The sequence below is a fragment of the Idiotropiscis lumnitzeri genome, chromosome 5, assembly GCF_059441095.1.
Source record: "Idiotropiscis lumnitzeri isolate Australia: NSW breed Sydney's pygmy pipehorse chromosome 5, RoL_Ilum_1.0, whole genome shotgun sequence".
NCBI classification, from domain to species: Eukaryota; Metazoa; Chordata; class Actinopteri; order Syngnathiformes; family Syngnathidae; genus Idiotropiscis; species Idiotropiscis lumnitzeri.
Window position 1 is genome coordinate 29,553,750 of NC_142395.1, and position 23,021 is coordinate 29,576,770.

Below are 23,021 nucleotides of genomic sequence, written 5' to 3' on the forward strand. Positions count from 1 at the left end.
ATCAATGTAAGCATTTTTAATCTCTACAATGTGGACATTTGCATTAACTTTCACAATTCTATAAGCTATACACTGACAACATTTCATGATGTCAAAGTGTTTTTTCTTCAGTTTTGGCCCCCGAAAAAAAATGCTCATGAAATATCTGCAGAAATGGGCGGAGTTTACAAAGGCGATTCTGGGCTTGACTTTTCTCATTATGGACTTTGCATGTTCTCGCTGAGTAATCCTCAAATGTATGTGAAATGTTTTTGCATCGACGAGAGTATGTCGAATGATAATTCTAATCACACAATTGAAATGTCTTTTATTGTTAAGCAGCACTTGAACAAATTGTTGTGTGTATGCATGCGGCACTGCTCAGTGACTACAGTTTGAAAGTGATCAAGTGCGCAAGATGAACAGAGTTTGCTGAATTAGTGTGGAAATGAAATGCATCCCCGCTGCTTTTAAAGGCCATCGTTTCAGGGAACGTCGGGATCGGACATGTTTAGTTGCTCCCGAAAGCACCACCTCCCCACTCCTAACGTGGAGTTTAAACCACTCCCAAACTTTTCGGCATATTGAGATTTCAGGATGAACCTTACATGAGCCATAATCTTTGCAGGTGAGCTTCATTTGACCTCTTTGAAATATTTTCATTTTCTTCAATGTTTCACGACTTCAAGCAGCTGCAAGGCAAACTTGTTGCTGTAGTGCATTTTAGGTTCATCCTGAAAACGTTTTGGGAGTCGTGCACCTTTATTTTGCAGCATTGCTAAGAAACACTGCAGAATCGCAACAGAATTCATTTCCTGGTACCAGCTATCCCAGAAGAAAAGTTCTGCTGCCTACTCTGCGCTTGTCTTGAGATGCTGATCCTTGTTGTCCAGTTTGCGCACAACTCGAAAGGCCTCCAGGAATTCCGTGAAGTCGATACTACCGTCCTTGTTGAAGTCGATGCTTCGAGCCAGGTCATCGATGGCTCCGTTGGTGATGTCCACCCCCAGATGAGCGCTGAAGAGACGCCACGTATGACGGAACTCTTCGATAGAAATAAGCCCTGAAGATAACAACACACAACGTGTCCAATTCCAAGAAGAAAAAAAAGAGACGGTGCTTCTCTACCTGAATGGTCTTTGTCGATAATGTTGAAGATGATCTCAATGTCTGTCCTGTATCGAAACAGAGTTTCCGCCAGGTTGGGTGTGACCTAAAAGAGTGTGTGCGTGTGTTTGGGGGGGAATTATATATATTAGCAGCAGAGGTGAAAAGAAAACAAACAGCTCTAAATGTTCTATAGAAAATGGATGGATGGATCGTTTGCAATGGCCCGAAAATATTTCCAAACGTGACCGGCGGGTCTACTGAAAGTCGGAGCAAGTCGAGCGTATCGGGTCTCGAACCTGAGGCAGCTGCATCCCTGCTCCCATATCCTCAAAGCAGGACTGATAGTCCACACTGCCGTCTGGTGCCAGATGAGCTAAATGTGGGCAGAGGGTCCGCCACGGCAGGTCCAGCCTCAGGACAGAACCCAACACCTGAGCCCATTCACTGACCATCACACGACCTAGCGCGGGGGCGTCAAACTCAATTTGAGCTCACGGGCCTCAGGGAGGAAAATGCCTGACTCAGTAAAATCAGGATCTTTAACATCAAACAATGAGAGTCAAGATTACGCCGATTATCGCCAGTTGTATTCTATCCTTTTGTTACCAGTAGTTGAATGTGTCGTGTTTAACACATTTATGTTGTAGCGTCTCAATCAAACCAGCCCAATTCCATATTCAACTTTCTCGACTCAATTGAGCATTACTTGTACATAAGCAAATCTGTAAAAAACAAAAAAAAAAACATTTTTACAATGCAAATTAAAAGATCTGAGGTGATTGTAAAAATCCATTGAATTAAAGATAAAGATGTCCTTTATTAGTCCCACAATGGGGAAATTTGAATTTAAATTTATAGATGTGTCTTACTTGTCCATAACGAACGGCTGTTTCTTCAGTTGGGCCGTACTTATTTTTATACTTTACCAAATCTTCTTGCGGACCGCATCTAACCCGTTTGCGGGCCAGAGCTGGCCCACGGACCGTATGTTTGACACCCCTGACCAGGCGATTATTTTTGGCGTTTTAAAAACTTCACGTGTCGAAGCACGGAGAAAAAAAGCGCTGGATGCTTACCGGTATTATTCTGGTCATACTTGTGGAAACCTGCGATGAGGTCAGAACGATGAGCAAACACTTTTTCTTTTAAGGCCCGAAGAGCTGAACCCTCGGCCACTCGCACTCTGCGAACACAGTCAGAAATGGATATCAGAATGAGGAAATGTTTTCGTAACCCGCTTGTAATTTGTGAGCGCAAAACGTCGTATTGTCGGCCAATGGGCGCCTGCCGGCCGGCAACACGGCTGCTTCGTGGCCACGCCTCCCACGGAATGGGAAAATCTTTCGAACCCGTCGCCCCTCACTGTGCCGAATTTGGACATGATTGTTCTCAAGAGAATTGACAGCGCTAACCCAAAGAGGAATTTTAAAGAAGGCGGTCTCACAGTCACTGGAACTGTGCGAGTCCGTCACTTGGGAAGAGATTTCTCTCATAGGAACGCACTTCAGAAATGAAACGTTTTTTTTTTTTTAAGGTAAATTTTATTTTAGTTTTATTTATTTTTGTAATTTCATAAAGCTTAAATTAAATTGGCGGTAAGGAAGTTTTTTGTTTTTTTTTCATGAAGAGGGTAGTGCAATTTTGGAATAATCTCAGTTGTAATTTTGTTGATTTGAAGCTGCGTGGCTAAAGTGTCCTTTGATTAAAAGGGAAGTCAGAACTGCCGACTCTGGACCGAAACCGACTGCTTCCCTAAATTTTGTGATCGTTTGCCTAATTCAAGACACACAGCACACACGTTTCGTACCTTTGAGTCAACGTGAGTTTGCGTGTTGAGCGGCTGACTTGGTACTGGTAGAAGCGTGGCACCAGATCTCGCCCCAATTTGACGTAAGCCCCTCGGTTGCTTCCTTCCTCGTAATAATTGGACGCAGAGAAGATGGTGATCACCTTGTAGGACGACAACAAACAACTTTTCATTGAAATATCCTTGATGGCAAAGTAAGCGTACTTGAGCTCTACCTGGCCGCTGTGACACAACTCATAACCTTCCTGTTTACACTCGTGAGATCTGATGATCAGCTGCAGGCCATGTTGGAGAAGAAGTCTCCGCGTGACGTCGGGGCCGAAGTAGCAGCCGCCACCTCTGAAGGTGTTTGGGCTGCAGCCTTCTTGTGTTTTGGGGTCACTCCACAGAATGTCCACAATCTAACGGGAAACACTTGATGAGCTGCAACGTAGAGTCTTCTGCCACGACGAGCAAATGATTATTTTTTAAATGGACAACCCCTGTAAAAAGCGTAGAATCACCACAGATGCTGACCAATCACTACTTTTGTCTAAATGAAACACCTCAACTTACTTCAGTGCTTCTCAAATAGTGAGGCGGGCCCCCCTGGCGATTTGTTTTCCTGCTAGGGGGGCGTAACAAAAAAATAATTGAGAAGAACTGACTTACTTGAATATCGTTCCTTGGTATTTAGATGCCACAAAATGTCAGCAAAACACGCTCCGTCACTCGCTTTGATGGCTAACAAAGTTCCTTTATAGGACCAAGATGCCACAAGATAGTGAAATAAATTAAATGAATATCCTCAAGTTCCTTGGCACCAACCATCAATAGAAAACAAAAGTAAAAAATGGAGCTGAGAAATTGAAAATAATGAAGCGTAGTTTTGACTTGATTGCAAATCCGAAGAGCTGCGTTTGCAAAATATTAATACGCGATGGAACACGGTTCTGTCACCTGTTTCCATTCCTGCTCATTTTGTGGAGGCAAAGGAGACGGAATGCAGGTTGCAGAATCCAGGAAAGGCACTTGAAGGATGTTGTACGGCATGCCGGGAGACGGATGAGGTGAAAAGCACGAGGGAGTGTGCGGCGAGCAGAGCGAGGAAGATGAAGAGGACGAGGAAGAGGAGGAAGATGTCGAGACGAAGCTGTCTTGCTGGCTCAGTCTGGCGCACCTTTTTCTAAAGCGAAATAGAAAGAAACGCTCTTCAAAAGAGAGGACTGATGACATCTGAAAAAAAAAAGCAAACTCCTTTCTGGTTGACCTCTGACCTCATGTTTGGAGTTCTTTGGTTTTTTGAGTGACTGCGAGAAGTGTCCGTGGATCTCATTCTTTTCAACTGTTTGTTGGACTGACCGATGTCTAGCTGCTCCAAACTGCGTCTGGGAAGCCTCAGTGCAGATTTAATCTGGTAAATAATGTGAGGCAAGAATACTGAAGTCAGTCCGTCCGATTTAAACAGGATGGAACGTTTCACAGCGACGACTCAAATGCATCAAATGACAGATTTGGAACTACATTTGGGTGAGAGGACGGACGGGTGCACTTTGGACTGGTTGCCAGTCAATCACTTTTTGCACAGTATAAAGACGAGTCATTCCCAGTCTGGAGGAATATTTCAGAATTAAGAGAATTTGACATTTTCAACTATTTGTTGTTTTATTGGCTGTTGTTTTCTGGAAACACACATCGTAAACCAGCCTAGCAATTAATTGGTCAGAGTGACACTTTTTATGAGATAATCCTGTCGCACCTGAAAAATACATTGCAAGAAATATTGTTGACTAAATGCTTTGTAATTAAATGAAGTAAAAAAACAAAAAAGTCATTTTTAAATTGCGTTATTTCTGTCCTCTAATGACAGTGATGTTGTAAACCAATAATTATCCATCCATCATGATCTGAGCGGCTTCTCCTCACGAGGGTCGCGAGCGTGTTGGAGCCCATCCCAGCTGCTTTTGGGGGAGTAGGCGGGGCTAAAACCCTGAACGGGTCGCCAGCCAATCGCAGGGCACACAAAGACTCACAATCACACCTAGGGGCAATTTCGAGAGTTCAATCGGCCTGCCATGCATGTTTTTGGAATATGGGAGGAAAGCGGAGTACCCGGAGAAAACCCACGCAGGTACGGGGAGAACATGCAAAGTCCACACAGGAAGGCCACAGCCGGAATCGAACCCACGACCTCGACATTGTCAGGCCGTCGTGCTAAACGCCCACCAATAATTTTGTTCCAGTTCTTTTCCGAAGTGTACGAGCTAGCTGTGTTAACAACCTGCTCAGGAAAAAAATTGCTGTATACTAGGCAAGAAAAAATCTTTGTTGTTTGAGTGATCCACTCCATGAAAAGAACAACAAGAAAAAGAAAATGCAGATATTTGCCTCCCAACCTGACCTTGTGCCGGTCGATGACACTGAGGAAGTCGAGGTCCGTTTGGTCTGAGATGCCCCCGTGAACAATTAGGACCTTCCCGTCGATCACCGTGGCAACGGGCAGAAAACTGAAGACGTCCTGAAAAAGCTGCAGGATCTCACACCCGTTCGCCTGCAATGCAAACGTAAAACACGTTGCATCCAAAAGTGTTGGCCAATCGCCAAATTGTTATTTGACTGCGGAAACAGACCTTGTACTTCTGCATGACCTCTTTTGTGAAGCCATATCTGGAACCAACGACCCACAAATAACAAATAAATAAATAACAAGAATATTTTTTTTCTGTTTCGACTATTTCTCGTTGACCTGAGGTTCATGATGTGATCCTCGTGGTTTCCTCGATTCAGATGCATGTAGTCGGGGTAAAGTAGAAGGTAAGCGAAGAGGAGGATGACCACCTCGATGGACTTTTTGCCGCGGTCCACAAAGTCTCCGTTGAACACGTATGGCGTCTCAGCAGAAGGGAGGCCGTTCTGATCGATACAAATTGAAATCAGACGTAGCAGTGCAGCAGTTCTCAAAAGTCACAAATGACCGCTCACCCTCGTTTGACGAGGCGACCCGCATTTCGACGGTGTCAGGCCAAAACCTCCTAAGTCACATTTTGGTGAATTTCAAAAAGCTTTCCTATTATCCACACCCATCGCCGTTATTTATTTATTTTTTTTTTTTTACACATTATTGTGCAATCGAAAGTTTTGAAAATCTTTCACGACGCAATGCTAATAATTGAACAAACTTGCCATTTTTGGGGTCTCCGGAAAAGTGACAACGTTTTGGCACGACACCAGCGCTATGAAGTTTCAAGGTTATCAGGTCATCGAACGAATGATGTTTTTTTTTTTTGTCGTTATTCTTATTTTCTAGTTTATGACTTAGCAACAACAGGAACATGTAGGTTACATGTTTACAAGATTTTAACAAAAAAAATCATTCATCCTCATAAAACATGTATGTCGTAAAGACATTTATTACCTTATAAAAAATAAGAAGCAAGTCATCAAGTCGCCCATGAAGATCACCTACACAAATGCATGAACATGAAAGTTAAAGGTGGCACGGCCCCCAAATTGCACAATTTTGAGCTCAGCTCACATTTTACAGACGCTTCCAAATGATTCAAAAGTCTCGGATGTTTATTTCCAGCACAGAAGCGTACCGAAAAGTTTGCTGCTGACCAAATGGAAATGATGACGACAAGGGAAGCCGGGACCCGACCGTCTCTGTCGACGTAAATCGAACAGACGTGCTCCTTATTCACTAGTGAAACATTGTAACACTAACAAGTCACGACACCGGAGAGGGAAAATGGCTAATTAGGCCCAATTTGGACAGTTTCACGTCAGGGTTTACTCACTTTTGTTGCTTGTGGTTGTTAAGGCAGTAATGTAAAAAGCATATCGAGTCGTTTTGAGAGGACACCAAATTTATATCAAATATAAATGAGTTCTTAAGGATTAACTGTAAATGCATGAAAGAAAAAAGTGACATTCAGCCAGCGCTGGTCTGAAATATTGTCTCCACCCGTGAAATGTTTGGTCAGGCATCCTTTCTAATAATAAGATGTGAATCAGCAGGGACAGGCACACATGGAGTGCCTGATCAGTATCCAAACCAACAACATGTTGTTTCTCGGAGGACTGCAGCAGCATTTCAAAGCGTGCAGCAGGCGCCAACCACCTTTGAACTGGTCGCCATCTTATTGTTACTTGCAGACAGCATCCACCTACCACATATTGTGATGTCTTTCGTGTAGGATGTGGACAGGTGGCTGATGTTGGGCATCTGTTTGAGGAGCTTCTTGGTCTCGTAGAGTAGCTGCAGCACGTATCTGGCGTGGAGTGTCTGCGCACAGAAAAATACGATTCCAAGCGTGTTTCTTCAAGGGCATATTAGTAGAACACCTGTGTCTTACTCGTAATGTTTCCCCTCCCCATTGCTACTGCCACTTTTGGACTGTAGTGTACAATTAAACCTTAATAGTAAACCGTACTGCACTAGTACCCAAACTATGCCCATATTATTGTATGTGTCAGACAATAAGAACGTAGTGCAATAAAAAAAAAAATAGTAATTTTGTCTTACGGGTAAAAAAAAGTAGTTGGCCGACTGGCATGCAGTCGATGGCGAGGTTCATTTACTATTGCACGCTTTGCTCCCATCAATAAAATTCAGCGCACTAGTAGAATGACAATTTAGTTATTTTTTTGACAACCAATTCCAAACAACTACAACTATACTGATGATTTATTAGCTATATTTTTTTATCCAGTTTAAAGTTCACAAACTCGTAAAACTTCAATACCCAACTAGTAGGGATGTGTCACACACTAGTCACTTGGAGCCTAATAGTTTCGCCTGACTAACAAACAAAGTTGTCCTACTAGTGCGCAGAAATGTCAAACAGTGGTGGAAGTAATTCTATTTCCTCAATCTACATTTGAGGTAAATAAATGCTTCAACAGTATTCCATAATGTCATTTGAGCTTTCATTCGATATCCGTCTTAAGGTCTATGTACTAGTACACTCATTGTCCTCCTTAGACAAGCATGTAGTAGAATGATTGCTTCCTCCGACCTCGTGATATTTTTTATTCCGCACTGCTGCCTTCAAATCTAGAACCACCCCCTCTGGCATTTTTGTATACTAGTCATATTTACTACTACTAGTGACACATTTGTCCTACTAGTACAACATTAAGCTGCATATCAAGGATATACAAATAGCTTGGTGGAAAGTGAGGACAAAAAAGCATGCAGTACAAGAACATGGACATCAAGTATATCAAACTTCTTTTCCATAAACGTGACAAGCAATGAAAGGAGTCACGATGTACCTGCTGCTCTTTGAAAGCACTGAGAAGAGCGTTGGTGTCGGACACGGAGAGGGGAAACGACAGTCGCGGTCCCACGTACGACTCTGGAACGAGGATGGAGTCGTAGCAGGCCTCTCGGTCTAACCAGGGGTCAATCACGGGCTCCAGAAGCTGAGAAATCAGATCTGCTGACCACAGAGATGGAACAGAAAGCAGACTTCACGTGTGCTAAAGGTTGCCTTGCAATCATTGAAACAGCAAAATCATTCTCATACAGTAATCCATTTGTAGTTGTTAAAAATAAAAAAATAAATCATGGATATCCTTTTTAAAGATGTTGGAAATAGTCAGAGAAAATCTGTAATACTGTTAAAAATGTTTAAGCCACTGTCGCATGAAAATGCGTTTGAACCTCCAATTAAGAATTTCTTTTACGTACCACGGGAAGAAACTCGTGTCGTACCTCGAGAATCGCTGCCCAAGGCAAATGAAATTAAATCGGTGTCATGTAGAGAAATAAAAATCTATCCAAATAACAACAACAAAAATTTGAATATTTATAGTTCATTTTCAAATATTTTTATAATTGTGATGATTTCAGTGAGAATTACAGAATGATGTCAACCTTGTTTCTAAAAATGACAAAAGAGTCGTCGCTCAGCAGGCTTGCTCCCTTCCTGACTTTGTTGTGTTTTTGCCTCGCAGCTTGAAATAAACGTCCTGTGTTGTGCCACACGTAAATGTGGCGTGTCCTAAATGGCAACGAGGGTCTGGCCTTTTTCCATCGCTTCATTTGACCGGAAAGAAGAGCATCTCGATGAGGAGGATTAGCTTGACAATGCCGCAGAAGGCTTTTTAGCTCAACGAGTGGGTCAGCGCACTCTTAAGCCACAGCTGCCTCCGTGGCACACGCCACCATCACATTAGTTGCTAGGCAACGCAAAGGGGCTTTCACGTCCAAATAAAAGAGCATCGCTAATGAAAGTGGTGTTTCAATCGATTGACTGAAGGCTAAATACAAACACGTATGAACCTGATGTGATTTGAATCGCTCGCAACCTTATTACATTCTTATGTTGTGTCCAAAGTACTGTCATGTGTCCACTTTATTTTTAGAAAACAGGGCTATAGTGTGCCCTTGTTAATCCCGGGTCCGAAATGACTAAAACCATCTAACCAGTTTTAATATAATATAATGCTGCTCCTTCTACAATAGAGTCACGCAGACCAAAAAAATAGAATGGTCAAAATTACCGTCGATGACTTAGTAAGCTGCAATAATATTTGTCTTTTTTTTGTCGAGGATAAAGAATATGCTGCTCTGCAAGTATTGTTATATTGTTTGTCTACGTGTGTTGCTCCACTGTTTGTGTCCTAACATCCATTTCTTTAAGGTGCAGTTGATAGTAAACTTCAAGTGGGAGTGACATTAACCTGCTTGGAGAGTTTTGGGTTTTTTTGGAAGAATTTTTCAGTAGCTGCCAAATTGCTGCTTCTTATGAAGTGTGTTGAGTTTGTCCACTGAAGCAAGCATCACATCGAACTAATGTGGCAAGATCAGTCCGACTTCAATTGTCTGGTGTCACTTGAAAAATCGAAATGTTTATACGTCGTCATCTTACCTTGCCCGTTTCCATTCAGCTGAGTGAAGTTGTCGAGCATGAAGCTGAAGAAACCCGACAGCTGAGGAAAAAAATTAAGATTTGCAACGAGGTGGGGTTGACAGGGCGTCTGCAAGACTTCCTGTGCGGTAGACTTGCCTGGAGCTGATCCTGTTCACCGGCGTATTCGATGGATTGGAAGATGTTCCATGTGTACCTCCGCCTCATCTCCAGACGGGCCATGTAGCGGCGGTACCAGCGCTGGATCAGCACAGCTGCCTTCATTGCTTAATGGGCGACAACACGTCACAACTTGTACTTGCGCTACAAGTATCCCAAGGTTGGCCTACTAGGATGCAAAAATGTCATATGCAGTCGTAGTGGCAGGCCTTGTAGGGGTAGGAAAAAAAAATCTATGAAATTCTCAAATGATGCTCGTGTGATTATTCATATACAGTCTCCACTAGTAGGACAATTTTAGCATACTAGTAGTGACAAAATTCTTCGCGCTCGTGCTTCACCAGCAGGGTCGCTCAGTGGGTTTAACCAAGCATGATTTTAATGAAACTTGGCGTGCTTGCGATAGTGACGACACAACACTAAATCTCTAATTTTAGATGAACCAGGGGCAGGTGTTTGGGAGCTACGCCCGCCTAAAAGGGGTGAGGCCACCGTCCTTTGAACCCTTTTATCTCAGAAACGATTAGGTCAATCTTCACAAAACAAAGAACTCTCGTCGATATTGGCTTAAAATTCCCGCTCTGTGCCAGAAGGAAATTGGTCCATTTAAGTGCTCTATTTTTGTTTTTTTTTTGGTTTGGACACTCAAAAAGATGCTTCCCAGAATGCAAACAAGGCATCGCCACACAGCGCCGAGGCATTTCGCTCAATAACGCAACAACAATGTCAGTTGAGCAGCTCACCGGCCAATCAACAACGCAGTACAGTGACGACTGGCGACTTGTCATTCTGTAAATGATGTCATTTCTGAAGAATTATTGCAGTTTGCGGAACAAAAGCATTTTTCTTGTTCGGGTATCGCTATGGGTCTAACTATGAATCTAGGACATAGGCGTTAAAAAACTAAAGTGAGTATTCTTGAAATAGAATTATTATTCCAAATACTTCACACTTCTTTCAAGTTTTTCATGAACTGTATCTGTTACATGCCACACAACCTACTAGTGTACAGAAATGTCATCCAGTAGTGGGAAAAAACCAACAACTTTCTAGCCAGACACGATATGAAGGATATCGAAAATATCCTGCAATGGGTCCCCATAGTAATGGGGAAGTCGTAAAATGTAACTGTCGCATTTGTGTTTTTACACTTTGACTAGCATAATGAACATATGAGGCTGATTTTAAGAAATAAATTGCTCTTACTTAGTGCTGGACTGGGTACATTTGCTTCATCTGTGTTAAGAAAAATAGAAGTCAGCAGAGGAACGTGTTAATTGAATAAAAGGACTTGCAAAGCAACGTAAACACAAAGCGACAAGTGAAGTGTTAACAAGGCACCAGGGAGGGCAGAAGCAACAGCGGGACTGGAAAAGCGCCGCAAATGACACAGCCTTAAAGACAAACAACAGAAGAGGAGACACTAGAGATCAGAAGCATCTGTCAAAAATGTACAAGAGTAGTTTGTCATCTTTAAAAAAAAAAAAAAGAGTTGAATGGAAAAAAAATCTCAACAGGTGTTTGATCCATAAATGCATTTCCCGATTCAATGAGATTGGTATTTAAAAAGTCCTCTTCATCATGCAGGTCACATTTTGTATAGGGAGGTGAAGATGACCCTGAACTCGTGATGGGTAAATGAAGCTTCAAATCTGCTTCATGAACCAGTTGCAGTATTTTTGGACACCTGTAGATGGCACTCTCTGTTCAACATTGAGCTGAAAGCACACTGACTTGACATTTTTATAAACCCTTTACTTAAAGCAACAGTGCCATCTAGACGACTCAAAACTACAACAACTGGTTCATGAAGCAAATGTGAAGCTTCATATTCCCACCACTACCATGAACAATTCATCAATAGCACGTTGAGAGTCATTGGCAGGTTCCAACAGCGGTACAGCCAGACTGTGAGAGGCACAAAAAGGCTCAGACGTGTGTTGCGCCATTCATGGATCGCATTTTCATTTTAAACAAAAGCGAGTTGAGCAAGAGGTGCTAAAACACTGAACAGTTGGAAGTGAAATCAAACGTTGACACAAGTGCAAATTTATGTCACCTGTGAAGGTTAGAGTTCATTTTAGGTTCATGCTGAAAATTCACTCCCCCGAAAAAAAAAACATTTCACGTTTTTTTTCATTTCTTTCAGTTTTTGAGCGACTTGAAAATTCTTTCACTGAATAACAATCCAACACCGAAATTGTTTTTTGAAATTGTATTGCTGAGTCATCCGACAAAGGTGATGAAGCACCTTGCATCGGTATTCATTTATTTATTTATCTTTATTAATGAACCAATCCCAAAGGTTTCACAACCGTAGAGCAGCACCGACGTACCTGTCCCCTTCGCCACTTGCGTGTCGATGGCAATTGAAGCGCCGCATCCCATAATGAGCAGTGAGAAGACTCACGAGTAGTATGAATGGAAAAAGGTGGCTCACATCTGGCGGGTGGAGTCTGGTTGGTCGTCTGTGGTGAGGTGGGCGAGCTCAGCACAGCCATGAGACAGAAAGAGAGAGTCGTGAATACAAAAAAAAACAAAAAAAAAACATTCGTACAGTGTGGATGGCGGGTGTAAAGCTGTGTCGTCTGCGTTTGGGTTTGAATAGAAGACATTCAATATTTTTCACAACAATATCTAACATTAATTTAGGTATCAAAAAATTCTGTGTAGAAACAAGCAAACATCTGGAAAAAGAAATTAAATTGATGTGGCATTTCTGTGCTCTTAATTTGAATTTGAATTTAATGTTAAGGTTGAAATGTGTGACAATAAAAGAATAACGTACAAAAATTGCATTAAAGTTCAAACTCAGATGGAACAACAATGCCACAAGATCTAATACCGCTTTTTTTTTGACCAGCAAAAAAATTCAGTGTAACAAATAAGATTTCAGGTTGCACACAATCTCGTTCCAGCCGAGTTTTAATTTTAATATAAAAAATTACACTCGATAGGTAAAGATGTAACAAATTTCAGTCCGAAATTTTATGGTAAACTTTTTGGGAGTAAATTTAGATGCAAACTCAGATGATTTTTGTTTTCAAATTTAGAAGGCATTTAATTTCACACTTTCCTTATTTTTTTGCACAGGAAATGTAAAACAATAATCCATCAAGGACAGAATTTTTTTAATCCCCCTTAATTATCATTTATAACATACGGTGAACTGCATCTGCAATTGATCACAATTTCAATTGAATTGGCTAATTGTAAAACAAAAACATGACAGCAGACGGTCCGTTTAATGCTGCTTCCTTCACACCAGCAGGCTGTTTGCCAACACAATGAATGAAATGTGACGCTCCTACCTGCACGATGTTTACAAGCGAGGCGCAAAACACGAGAGGGATCCATTTGTCACACAGCCAACCTTGGATGAGTCCGTGAGATGTTTAGGTGCTTTTCCCATTGAATTCTCTTTAGTTCATGCCTCATGTCTGAGGCAGAGACTATGCAGCCCACAAGGAGGAGGAAGAGGAGAGGATGAAGGCGACGAGGAGGCGGAGGCATCGTCAGGTGATCCCGTAACATGGATGGAATTCAGCGATACCACGGCCAGGGAGTCGTACAGATCATCAGGTGAGCCGCAAAAAAATATCCTATATTATCACTTCAAAGGGGAAGCCACCCCCTTCAAATTCCGTTCGATGCGCCTTCACTAGCCCAAATACCAGTGGCGGGTCGTACATTTCACACCTGGGCCTTCAGTGAAGTCCCACATCGTCCTACTTGAGTAAATCCCCCTCATTTATGACACCACGGCTGGACAAATAAGATACAGAAAGACACTTAGACAGTACTGAACGAGTGTTGGACGACGTAGCTTCTCTCGAAAGGTCCGTCTTCAAAATGGCCTGGCAAGTGTATCTTCAATGAATCCACACTTTTCCTTCCTTCGGCAATTGTGGTTTAAAAAAGCAAGAATATATTTTAGATTTTTGAACGGTCGGCAGTGACGACTTCCGGGTGTGTTGATTGCGCCTAGCGCCGCGCCCTCGCGAGTGAGTATCCAATCACAAGACGCGCTTGATACCTTCAGTGTAAGACCAGCGAGACGGCTCACTGGAACCAACTCATGATCTTATTGGCTATTACAACTGTCTACCAAATCTCAAAGTCCATCTCAGGGGGCGGCCATTTCGGCTGAAAATGACGTCACAGTTGCTCAAAGGTCAGGTAACGACCAATCACCTGTTATCAGAAGCTGATCCATGATTGGTCGTTAGCTGAGCCCTGCGCAACTGTGATGTCATTTTCAGCCGACAGCAAGTGGCTAAATGGCCGCGCGCAGGCATGGCTGTAAACAATACAATTTTATTTAGGTTGATTTTACTGCTTAACTCAAATTCAACAAACAATCATCAGAAAGCCGTGTTTGGGCTAGTGGGCCTGCATTGAGCATATTCCTATGAAGATTTTTTTTCCATTTTTAATGGCCATTTGAATACTAAAGGTGGAGCAACAAAGACATTACTTTTTAGACGGTCTTTCTCTTCACCTTTCTTATTGAAGACCTGAAACTGGGTCCATGTTGCTCTTTATGGATTACTTCACCCCCATGTGGCCAAGGCGGACACACCAGAAGGAGCAGCAGAATGTCCAGTGAATTGAGGAAAAAAAATGAAGCAAATATAAATTTCTTTTCATTGCCCTTAATTGCAATGTTTTTAGTGTAAAGCAGTACTAATGAGAGCATTGTCGTGGCACTAATTCAATGGTTATTTTAAGGCACCATTGGACGGAAAAGTCATTGAGGCAGTTTTACAAATCTGGACACAAACAGGAATTTGAAGGGTTAAAAAAATAAAAATTGGCCTAATAAACCTAGCTCTGATAAAACAATCTGCATTGAAGTAAATAAAAAACACCATCAAAATGTCCACAAAAAAAGCTGAAAGGTTTAAAATAAATGATAAAGCGTGAGGCATAGTTAAAATAAATACTTTAATAATAAATGCGGCATTTCCCATTTAAAAAGTCATGCTGCCACCTTGGTACCAATCTTGTGTCGTACGAGTGTGACAGCAGCGTTGATGTCACGCAGGGTGATCACTTTGAGTCGCTTTCTTCTCGAGAGCCTGGAAGCTTCCGAGCTCACCAGCGCGAGCACAAGTGGTCTGGGCAGACTGTGACGACCGAGCAAGAAGCCCAAAGCGCCCATCCCGGATGGACTGACCTGAAAAAGAAATAAGTTCAAAATATTCCAACGTGAGAAGTTTCACGATAAAGCTCAACTTCCAGGTAGGGTCACTCTTTATTAAAAAAAAACCCACATTCCAACTGGGCCCCGCCAGTGACTGAAATCGGAAGGCATTACATCATTTTTCAAAGAAAGTCATTTTCCAAAGCATTCTTGACCTTTTTTTCTGGCATGACAGCAGTACACCTCCGCAGAAATGAATCATTTTCATTTCAAACATTGAAACACAATCACTGACCTCTTGATGAGTTCTGAGAGCGGCGCGAGCACAAGTGCTCCTCTTCTTGACCGCTGCTCGGGCGGGAGCCTTCATTGTTGCTTTTTGTCTCAACTGAGGAAGTTGTCCTTCCTGAGGCACACCAAGGAAGGAGTTTTTAAAAAAAAAAAAAAAAAGTGAGTTGGATGAGAGACGTACAGAAGGTGCGAAAGGTGTTTTTAATGAGCTCAAATTAAAAACAGCTTTTCCTAATGAGGCTTAATTACACTCAGACCGCCACCTTTGACAGCTTCGCTCGGAGCGTAGCTTTTAACTTTGGAACGTGCACCGTGTATCCGTGCCACCTTTCCAATGTCTTTTTTTTCTTTTTTTTTTTAAATCTGTGTATGACATCTGAGGTTGATTTTAATAAAGTTAATCTTTTACACTGAACACATTTTTTCCAATCAAATTTATAACACTAAATTTGTTTGTCTTAAACTCTTCAACATCTTACATTTAACACATGAATTCTTTTTAGCCTAAAAATATTCAGTGTAAAAAAAAAAAAAAAGTTGAAATTGTGTGCTTTTTGTGCCATCTCAGTTTACATGTAAGTTGTTTATTTTTTTAATACTTCTTAAAATTTTCTTATGATTTAAAAAAATTGAATCTGTGTTAGTGTTACCGCTTGTGATTTTTTTGAATTGTCAATTTGAAGTCATAATATTTTTTAGCGTGACTTTTTCACATTTCTCAGAATTTGTTTTGAACAAGATAAATCAGTGTGAAACATTTTCCCTCCCAAATTAACCTCTTAATTGTTATAAAAACTAAGCATATCCTCAATTAAAAACAAACGTGGAACCAGAAATTAAACAAAACAAACAAATCTGATTTGACTCAATTTCGAAAAAAATGGAGATTTGAATTCGTCATACTCTGTCATTCGATATTATTAATATTTTACTCCCAAATACCCCATTCAACACCCATCCATTCATTTTTAATTTACGACCATAAATGTTTAGTAAAATTGAGATATATTTTATTTTATAGACAAACCAGTCCACTATTACAACATGGACAGTTAACTCATTACCCACCAACCGTCTTTCGCCGTCAATGGCAGTAAATGAGTTAATGATGACATCTTTTTTGCAATGAGTGGTTTGAGTTTGTTTGACTAGATTGCTGGCCAGCAGCAAATGTCGCTTAATCCCACCATCAAGTGGCCTCCCAATCACAAACATGTCATCCTTGTGGTCTCCCACGGCAAGCGGCAGCTGTAGGCCAGTGGGAGGGGCTTAGCCAGATAAGGATGGCATTAGGATGGCTCGGCCGTGTCCCGCGGATTATTCTAATCCAGATTTTGTAGGAGTTCTGGCTCGCTCGCTCAGTCGTGTTCTGCGCGGAGGCTGCAAGATGGCTCGCAACGTGCGTCCTTTCCTGCCCGTTCTGCTTTGGATGGCCGCTCACGGTACGAGTTGAATCATTTCACTGAGGCCAAATTGATTTGTCGAAGGTGGAATCATATCATATGTGCCGTTTGATTTGGAATTTGTTGTCAAAATTCACATTTTCAGCTTTAAAAATGACGTGTTCTTAATTTTGTGTCTATGTGACTTGTACGTTTTTATCCGGACAGATTGATGTCCATATTCTGTTTACTTGAATTAGAGATAAACGTGTCCTAACAGTCTTTGGTTTTCATCTGTGGCTGTCTGGTCATTTGTTTTTTGTCTCCGTCCATCTGCTTGAACAGTCCTCCTCAACTGCCATGCACAAGAGGTACGAGAAAATTGCACTCACGCTAAAGCACCGTACATGAAAAAATGTAAACTGCAATTAAATGTTGCCGCTGAAATGAAAACGCGATTGGATTGGATCATAATCTTTTGATCAGCACCGACAAATAACTTTATTTGCATGTGCTTGTGGATTTTAGCGTTATATTCTGCATCATAAAGCTGTTTGTAATATTTTGGTTCTTTTTTTTTTGAAGAAGGCCTCCGGGTACGGAAAGGCGTTTGAGAATTTCTTCAATTGACTTCTTCTCAACGTATTCGCGCGCTCTTCATCCGGCAGGTGTCAAATGCAGGTCCAGAAAGTCAAAACCCTGACATGGTTCGGCCTAAGCAACAGGTGCGCCGACTCAAGAGACTGGTAAACGAGCTCCCCGGGTGTCAGTTGAGCAGAAGCACCTGTTGCCAAAGCTAAACTCCGGCACGGGTTTCATTTCTCAACCTGGATTTGCCGTCACCGTCATCCTCATTCCTCGTAAGAAAAAGTGCAACGATTGCCGGGCAACTTTGGCACACTTGTTGCACAACTAAATGTTTCTAGTGAGGCAAACCTCTACACTAGTTGACAACCGCGCTACTAGTGCCATTTTTCTCAAAGGTTTTATGTCAAATTTCGATAAAGTTTATCAAATAATGTGGAGTGCCTCATGGTTCAATTTGAGGTCCTTTATGGTTTCATTTATTTATGCTCGCAGGAGACACGGTTACATCAGCTAGTCTCTTGAGGACACCGGTCCAATGGATGATCTTTTTAACTGTATCGGCTCATTTGTAGAACTGCTGCGTCTTTCTCGTAACATTTTGCTGCACTACTATATGAGGTGTCTGCACACTCGTAGGACAATCTACTTGATACTAATGAGGCCAAACGTCTCGTGGGCATTTTGGTGCTACCATTCTACGAGTGCACTAGTGACTTAATAAATTCTAACAAATTAACATTCCCTGGTTTACGAGTGGCACTAGTAGCTGTTATGCAACTTTGCCTTACAGGTCAAATGCGACGAGCTGACATACTTGATTGCGTACAAGTTGCTAGTAGATGGCTACTAGTGCACGGTTTTGCCTAGTAACATGCCAAGTTGTCCTCCCAGCAGGCCCAAATTGTCCCCGTAGTGTGCCGAAACGCCAAATGTAGAGGGAAAACAAACGCTACAAACGGTGTCAGTCCAAAATGAGCACTATTACATGGTTGGCGCTTTTGCGTTTTGTCTTGAATTACGCAACTGTAAATGATTAGCACGAAATGCTTTGTGTTTATTTAAGGCGGCTGTGTCCGAAGCATGGACCGGCCGCTCGTGCAAATGCGACTGTGCAGAAGGTGTGTCGCCAACCGAGTTCTCCTCCATTGGCTCCTCGTCAGTAAGGGGAGTGGACTGCATGCCAGGTATGAGATCCGATTTCATCACCGCTTCAACATTTTAGCCAATTGACATGAAAAAAAAAAAAAAAAGATTTTCAATGACTTCCAAATGGAAGAATACTCGAGTATCATGCATTGCGAACGAGGAGCTACTGAGCTCGGGTACGAAAGCGACTGAAGATTTCTATTTATACACACACGCATGCATGAATGCATCTCACTGCAGGGTGAACATGCGCCTGTGGAGAGGAAATGTGGAGACATGATCAGCAAGGACAATCGTCACACCGAGGCAGTGCATGCTTCTTCAGTTGCATGAATACAACGGCTCACAAAATATTTTCACAGACGCACATTTTGTCGCACACTTTGAAGCTTCAAATAGAAAGAAACCCCGCCCACATTTTCTTTTCAAGACTATTTTATTGAAGTAGGAAAATTACTGAAAATTCCGCAACAAAAGATGGGAAATTAACATTATTAAAATGAACATTTGTAAGATTTATTATTTTTTTCATTTAATTATTTTTTTTAAAATTAAAATTCAGACTTAGATGGTACAATGCCACCTTAAATAGATGTAATTTATTTATTTTTTTTTACAGAATTTAATTGTTTTCCCCCTTAACAGCAAAACAATTCATTATCGATCGCCCTCCAATTTACAATTTGACGCCTTGTGTGATGATGAAAAGAAGTGTGATGGCAACCCTTTTTCCATTTGTTCCCATAAGCGTGTCCGCGGCTTTACTGTTACGCAAGGACTTCCTCCCAACACATTCACGTGAACAGAGAAGCTGCTCAGTGCGTTGTAATTCTGGGATTAGTTTCCCAATGCCTGTTAAGAAAGTGCCGCATGTCGCGACACATTTCTTTATTTTTTGACTTCAAATGAGGCTTCACATCAGGACGTGTCGTCATGATCAAATGTCAACTTTGCTTTTTTTTTGGTCATGGTCGTGAGGGCGCAAACGGAGCAGCGGAAAGCTTGAGAAGGTTCAGCATGGCCATCTGTCCGCCCACTCCGCTAATGGCCACGACTGATCTCTCACGGTGGAGAATTAAAAGCGAACGCTTTTAGGATGTGATGTGGGTCATCGGTGGGCTGCTTAACGCTCGGGCATTTTCGAGGCCGTTGGTGTCAAACCGCATCCTCTTATAAACTGTTTTGCAAGGTATAAAACTTCATCGGTGTGGGCATTTTCGTCTCTTTAAATACATCAATAATAATCGAGTTGGACCTTTTGGCTCCAACTTTTGGCGTAATGGAATCCATGAAAAAAACTTTTTTTCATTCCTAGGTTGATTCGTAACATTTTGGTGAAAATGGATTTAATTTCCTCCTCAAATTTGAATGTTTTATCCCTATAAATAAAGATGAGTTGAATTGAGCTTCGACCGGATTACACTTTTTTTGGGGGGGAATTTAACATGCATGGTGACATTTTCCGTCATTTAATATTTTGTGTGGCGTCGTCAGAGGTGTGAACAACCCCACCTGAGATGTTGCGTCAGCATTTCCCGAGCGTTTCCTTCTTCTCGCAGAGTGTCCGTACCATAAGCCTCTCGGCTTCGAGGCCGGATCGGTGAGTCCCGACCAGATCACCTGCTCCAACGAGGACCAGTACAGCGGATGGTTCTCCTCTTGGCTCCCAAACAAGGCTCGCCTCAACAGTCAAGGATTCGGGTGAGCAAACTGCAAACTTGCTTGAAGCCAAGTTCCGTTTTCATGACTCGACCGCCACCGTTTTGGTGCTCCAGCTGCGCGTGGCTCTCCAAGTTCCAAGACAACAATCAGTGGCTGCAAATCGACCTGAGGGACGTCACGGTGGTCTCGGGGATCCTCACTCAAGGTCGCTGTGATGCCGACGAGTGGGTGACCAAGTACAGCGTGCAGTACCGCACGGATGAAAAACTCAACTGGATCTTTTACAAGGACCAGACTGGGAATAACAGGGTCAGTTGAAGAACACAACCACGAGTGATGGCTAAATGAAGCTTCAAATGGGCTTCATGAAGCAGTTGTAGTATTCTTGGAATCCTCTAGATGGCACTCTCGGATCAACATTGGGCTGAAAGCACACTGAATTGCTATTTTTTCAACAGTGTCCTCTAGAGGACTGTTGGTTTAAATAAAGGTTTTAAGAACTGTCAAGTCAGTGTGCTTTCAGCCCAATGTTGAACAGAGAGCGCCATCTACTGGAGTCCAAGAATACGACAACTGTATCATGAAGCTTCATTTACCCATCGGTACACTGAAGAAATGACACCTTGAATAACAATATCAATTCACTCTTTTCTTAAAATTCAAAATATAGCAATGAACTCACTCACTAAAATGAGTTTGCTTTTTTTCAGTGCGTCAACCCACAGTTTGTAAAGTGAAGAGATTCATTCAGTTCTGATGATCATGCTTCCGAATCGAGTGGGGGGAAAAAAATGTTGCTGATGCACGTTCAGTCATTTCTTCAACGCGTAACTTGTCGTGACGCTGGTCTCCGCAGGTGTTTTACGGGAACTCGGACCGCTCGTCGTCAGTGCAGAACCTCCTGCGGCCGCCCATTGTGGCGCGCTACATCCGCATCCTCCCCCAGGGCTGGCACACTCGCATCGCTCTGCGTCTGGAGCTGCTGCTCTGCATGAACAAATGTGCCTGAACGGCCGCTCCTCTTCTCCTCGAGGCCTTCACCTCTAACCTCCTTCGTCCAAACACTCTCGCTGTATCTGTGAGTTTTTTTTTTTTTTAATCCTTCCATAATTGTTGAGTGAGCGTCAGTCCAGGATTGGAGGACAATTTTGTCAGCAATATTGCGGAACAGCGAACAATTTAGTTTTATTTTCTACATCGCCAGGAGTGGCCCAGAAGATTAAAAGTGGCCTGGAATATTCTAAAAACATTTATTACAAATTTGTTACTAAAGTAATTTGTTTGTTTTCACCAAACAGTCCTGAGTTTATTTAGTTTAGTTTTTTTGAAATAAAAAATCTATTTGGCTAAGCTAAAGGACAATACGAACTGTTGGTAGTGCAATTATAAACTGTCCTCCAATTCTGGACTGTCCCAGGAGTGGAATAAAAAATGATTTCATTTTAGGATTTATTGAATATCATGTTTGATATGCAAACAGAGTCTGCATTGTATTCGTTTCAAGCAATCTCCCACTGGCTGTATTCATTTTGTTCCAATTGCACTGCAATGGCATCAATTCAAAGCAATAATTAATGATGTGGCGTTGCTATGGCGGAAGTAGGCACAGATGTGCAAACAAAGCAATCCAGAACGCGGCTTTCATGTGGAACAGCTTCATGAAACGCTTGGTGCCTCTTTTGACACGTGGTTCTCAGCAGGGGATTTTACAGCTCCCACCAAGCCACTCCTTACAAGCCTCAAAGGACAGATGATCACCTGAAGATTAACTTCTGTTGGTTTAAAAAAAAATACAAACAAAAAAAACACACCCTGGATTGTCTTGTTGTATCCTGTCACAAGGTCACAATCCAACCGTTTTGTGACCAGAAATGCTCCTAATGCAGATTTTATGTTTTCACAATTCCATTTGTGTGAATGTGTGCTGTAAGTGATTTTGAATTTGAGTAGAAGACATTTCATTTACAAAGATTTTTCTTTTTAACCACAAAATTTTGACTACTTGATTTTTTTTGGGGTCAAAATAAAAAAAAAACATTTAAAAAATAAATAAGGAAATTAATGATGAATAAATAAATTCAGCTGATCTTGTTAATTTGAATTTAAGGCGTAAATGTAGGACAGTTTTTTTTTAACTAGCAAGTGTTAAAAAAATTACATAGGAAAAAAAATCAAATTCAGGTGGCACAGCTATCTTGTATGTTTTTTTTTTTTAATTTTGAATTTGAATTTCTTGAAATCTATTTTGATTTTTTTTTTTTTCGTGTTGAAATTTGATGGTCAAAAAAGAACTGAATGCAACTATCCAAAGTGAACCTTTGATGTAAAATCTGCTCCCATATGACTTTTATCTATTTCTTCCTTTTTGTCGAATGCGAATACAAAAAAAAAAAACGGACCCTACTGTATGTGTTTGTGAAATGTTCTGTTGAAAATGCATGTTGCGTTGCCCCACCATTATAAAATCATCAGGAAGAAAAAACGTCAACTGTGTCATGCTGTCAGCATCAAAGTGTGCCGCTTATCCTGTATGCGATTTTAATGTTTGAACTCGGTTAACCGAGTTTTATTTCCTTCAAAAATTAATTTGCATATCCTGCTAAGCCAAATTCAAACGCTGCACCATATTAGTGCTGTACATCTTTAGCACATCATCTCAGAACAAAACACCCGGCTTAAGTTACCACTGGGCCTTGCAAAGCAACACTGCTGGAGCGTGCTGCTTACAACTAAATGTTCTGTAGAAGTTTTGGGAATTGGAGAAAAAAAAATTCCTGTAAAGATGACTCCATTTAGATCATATTCAAGGATCAAAGAATGCGATTAGAACAGTCTTTGAATTAAAATACACTTCAGATTTGGTGATTTTACATGAATTATAAGATATTATTCAA

General features: G+C 41.6%; 2 protein-coding genes across 7 annotated transcripts; one reads left to right on the top strand and one right to left on the bottom strand.

The window, feature by feature from the left end:
- Positions 1-290: 290 nt before the first annotated feature.
- On the bottom strand, positions 291-15,593 carry ppef1 (protein phosphatase, EF-hand calcium binding domain 1). 6 transcript variants are annotated; one of them, XM_088295992.1, is made up of 20 exons: positions 15,354-15,593; positions 14,414-15,091; positions 12,249-12,399; positions 11,119-11,148; positions 9,892-10,019; positions 9,754-9,814; positions 8,153-8,316; positions 7,046-7,160; positions 6,291-6,337; positions 5,622-5,788; positions 5,506-5,542; positions 5,277-5,426; positions 4,153-4,289; positions 3,836-4,061; positions 3,112-3,297; positions 2,897-3,039; positions 2,166-2,272; positions 1,386-1,549; positions 1,108-1,192; positions 291-1,042 (listed from the first exon to the last, which is right to left on the bottom strand). In XM_088295992.1, exons 3-20 carry the CDS (start codon positions 12,298-12,300, stop codon positions 831-833), a joined length of 2,211 nt encoding a protein of 736 aa, XP_088152118.1. In that variant the 5' UTR covers positions 12,301-12,399; positions 14,414-15,091; positions 15,354-15,593; the 3' UTR covers positions 291-830. The 6 variants fall into 6 exon arrangements, with proteins under 6 accessions (XP_088152118.1, XP_088152115.1, XP_088152120.1 ...); XM_088295989.1 differs by having other exon boundaries at positions 8,153-8,319; XM_088295994.1 differs by lacking the exon at positions 11,119-11,148.
- Positions 15,594-16,622: 1,029 nt separating this feature from the next.
- Positions 16,623-21,312, top strand: rs1a (retinoschisin 1a). The gene is made up of 6 exons (XM_088295995.1): positions 16,623-16,791; positions 17,077-17,102; positions 18,383-18,503; positions 20,025-20,166; positions 20,241-20,436; positions 20,984-21,312. Exons 1-6 carry the CDS (start codon positions 16,644-16,646, stop codon positions 21,134-21,136), a joined length of 786 nt encoding a protein of 261 aa, XP_088152121.1. The 5' UTR covers positions 16,623-16,643; the 3' UTR covers positions 21,137-21,312.
- The last annotated feature ends 1,709 nt before the right edge of the window (positions 21,313-23,021 follow it).

What these genes read in the sequence shown, in the direction of transcription:
- rs1a (XM_088295995.1), top strand. Translation starts at nt 16,644, where the DNA reads ATGGCTCGGCCGTGTCCCGCGGATTATTCTAATCCAGATTTTGTAGGA. An exon ending in TCAACTGCCATGCACAAGAG is followed by an intron (nt 17,103 to 18,382) that starts GTACGAGAAAAT and finishes TGTTTATTTAAG; the next exon opens with GCGGCTGTGTCCGAAGCATG. An exon ending in CTCAACAGTCAAGGATTCGG is followed by an intron (nt 20,167 to 20,240) that starts GTGAGCAAACTG and finishes TTGGTGCTCCAG; the next exon opens with CTGCGCGTGGCTCTCCAAGT.
- ppef1 (XM_088295989.1), bottom strand. Translation starts at nt 12,300, where the DNA reads ATGGGATGCGGCGCTTCAATTGCCATCGACACGCAAGTGGCGAAGGGG. An exon ending in GCAAGTGGCGAAGGGGACAG is followed by an intron (nt 11,149 to 12,248) that starts GTACGTCGGTGC and finishes TTCTTAACACAG; the next exon opens with ATGAAGCAAATGTACCCAGT. An exon ending in GTGTCATCGACCGGCACAAG is followed by an intron (nt 4,290 to 5,276) that starts GTCAGGTTGGGA and finishes ATTATTTACCAG; the next exon opens with ATTAAATCTGCACTGAGGCT.